Consider the following 1,879-nt stretch of genomic DNA (forward strand, 5'->3'; position numbering starts at 1 on the left):
AGGGCGTGCGAAGTGGACTCATCACTGCAACCATCGATGGAAAGAAGGTGATGCTGCTCACCACGCCAGTGTATTCTGAGGAGAAGGGAGAGGGTCGGCTGCATCTTTGGATGACAGACAATGCCCGTGTGCACGACGTTGGGCCGGTATCTCGCGAAGGTGATGATGCCGCCGCCAGCTCCTTGCTGTACAGAGCCGACAAGAAGGAGTTGATTTTACTGTACGAGAAGAAGAGCGGAGATTCATACAGTCTTGTCGCCGTGAGCCTGACTGAGCAGCTGGAGCGGATAAAGAGCGTGGTGAAAGCCTGGAAAGATATGGACACCGCACTCAACAACTGCCTTTCCACTGGCACTGTTGACCCGCGGATAAAGAATGTGTGCAAAGGTCCTGTTCCCACGGAAGGGCTGGTTGGCTTTTGGTCCAACAGTTTGGAGGGGAATTTATGGAAGGACGAATACCTCGGAGTGAACGCAATGGTGCATGGTGGGAATGTGGCAGGCACGGAGGGGGGCGTGAGGTTCCAAGGCGCAGCAGCGGGGGCGGAGTGGCCGGTGGGCAACAAGGGGCAGTTCCAACCGTACCACTTTGCGAACAAAAAAGTTCACTCTTGTGGCGACGGTGATGATTAACGCGGTGCCGGAGACAGACAGTCCTGCTCCTTTGATGAGTGTGAGGATGAATGACAATGTCAGCACTGTGCTTGTTGGTCTCTTCTACACGAAGGACAAGAAGTGGGGAGTGACTGTCAACGGAAACTCTCGGGAGTTGTCAGATAAAGATGGTACGTGGCAGCCTGGCACAACGTATCAAGTGGTACTGAAAAGGGATGTGAATGAGTTTTATGTGTACGTTGACAATAATGAGCTTATTCAGGAGGAAATTTCGCCCTTTGAGTACACCTCATACGATGTCTTGGACTTCTACGTTGGCGGCGACGGTGCGAAGGGGACAGGCGAGGTTGACGTGACGGTGGGCAGTGTCCTGCTGTACAACTACGGACTTTATGGTGATGAGCTCACGAGCCTCAGTACCAGCAAAGTCTCACTTCCAACACCGGCTGCTGAGGGGCCACTCACAACGCTGGGGAATGATGGGGAGATTACCTCCAAGCTCAAACCTGGAGAAAAGAGGGTTGATGACGGTTTGAATCCTAAAGGACCTCTACCAGAGGAGGCCCATAAAGGCAATCACAGTGCTGCTGAGGAGTTGGGGTCTTCGTTGGTTTCGTCATCGCCAAAGGTGCGCCTGGCTGACGGTGGATCCGAAAACACCAGCGCAATTCTTGCGAAGGACGCATCCAACACTTCTCTTTCTGGTGACAGGTCCGTTGATTTCGAGAACCTTACACGTGTGAGGCCCGATTCAGGAAGGAGTGACGGCACAGTGCATGGGTGTGTGTCTCGGCTGCTTCTGCTTCTATTGGGGCTATGGGGCTTTGCGGCCCTGTGCTGAGTGGACCCCGGTGGACGGGAGTTTGTGCTTCTACTGAGGACATCTCCGTTTCTCCATGCGCTCTCTGAAGTAAATATTTTCTCATGTGGGTACACTTTTTTACGTTTTTTTTTTACGCATATATTTTTTTTGTTTTGGACCTACAAATTGTGTTCTTTCATCGGCTCCAGCACAGCGGGGTCCTCATTTTATTTCGTCCTTTTTGTTTGTTATATTGTTCGCCTCTATCAATGACGAGGCTATTCACCAATTTGCTTTTTAGTGTATCGGTTAGGTATTTTGTTGGTTTACTGCTTTACGGATGTTTTTTTTGTTCGTTTGTTGGTTGTTGTTTTGTCGGTTCGTTCTTGACGAGGGCGTTGCGCCTGCGTGTTTGCCTGACAGTATGAGATGCTTTACTGCGCCCCTACACTGCTGTCGCTGC

The 1,879-nt window shown here is 51.3% G+C and overlaps 3 protein-coding genes across 3 annotated transcripts in view; all 3 read left to right on the forward strand.

Annotated features, from left to right (window-relative positions):
• TraAM80_09815 (trans-sialidase) overlaps positions 1–51 on the forward strand; it is a gene marked incomplete at both ends in the record, with an annotated part of 1,506 nt that extends 1,455 nt beyond the window's left edge. The window contains one exon of the mRNA XM_029386477.1: positions 1–51. This exon is cut by the window's left edge and continues 1,455 nt beyond it. Within this exon, the coding sequence (XP_029233662.1) occupies positions 1–51 (51 nt within the window).
• Positions 51–632, forward strand: TraAM80_09816 (trans-sialidase; the record flags this gene model as incomplete). The annotated part of the gene is made up of 1 exon (XM_029386478.1): positions 51–632. The coding sequence occupies one exon, from the start codon at positions 51–53 to the stop codon at positions 630–632; it is 582 nt and encodes a 193-aa protein (XP_029233663.1).
• Positions 633–678: 46 nt separating this feature from the next.
• TraAM80_09817 (trans-sialidase) lies at positions 679–1,455 on the forward strand (the record flags this gene model as incomplete). The annotated part of the gene is made up of 1 exon (XM_029386479.1): positions 679–1,455. One exon carries the CDS (start codon positions 679–681, stop codon positions 1,453–1,455), a length of 777 nt encoding a protein of 258 aa, XP_029233664.1.
• Between the last annotated feature and the right edge of the window lie 424 nt (positions 1,456–1,879).

This window comes from Trypanosoma rangeli, assembly GCF_003719475.1.
Source record: "Trypanosoma rangeli strain AM80 chromosome Unknown Tra_15.4_contig_00688, whole genome shotgun sequence".
NCBI classification, from domain to species: domain Eukaryota; phylum Euglenozoa; class Kinetoplastea; order Trypanosomatida; family Trypanosomatidae; genus Trypanosoma; species Trypanosoma rangeli.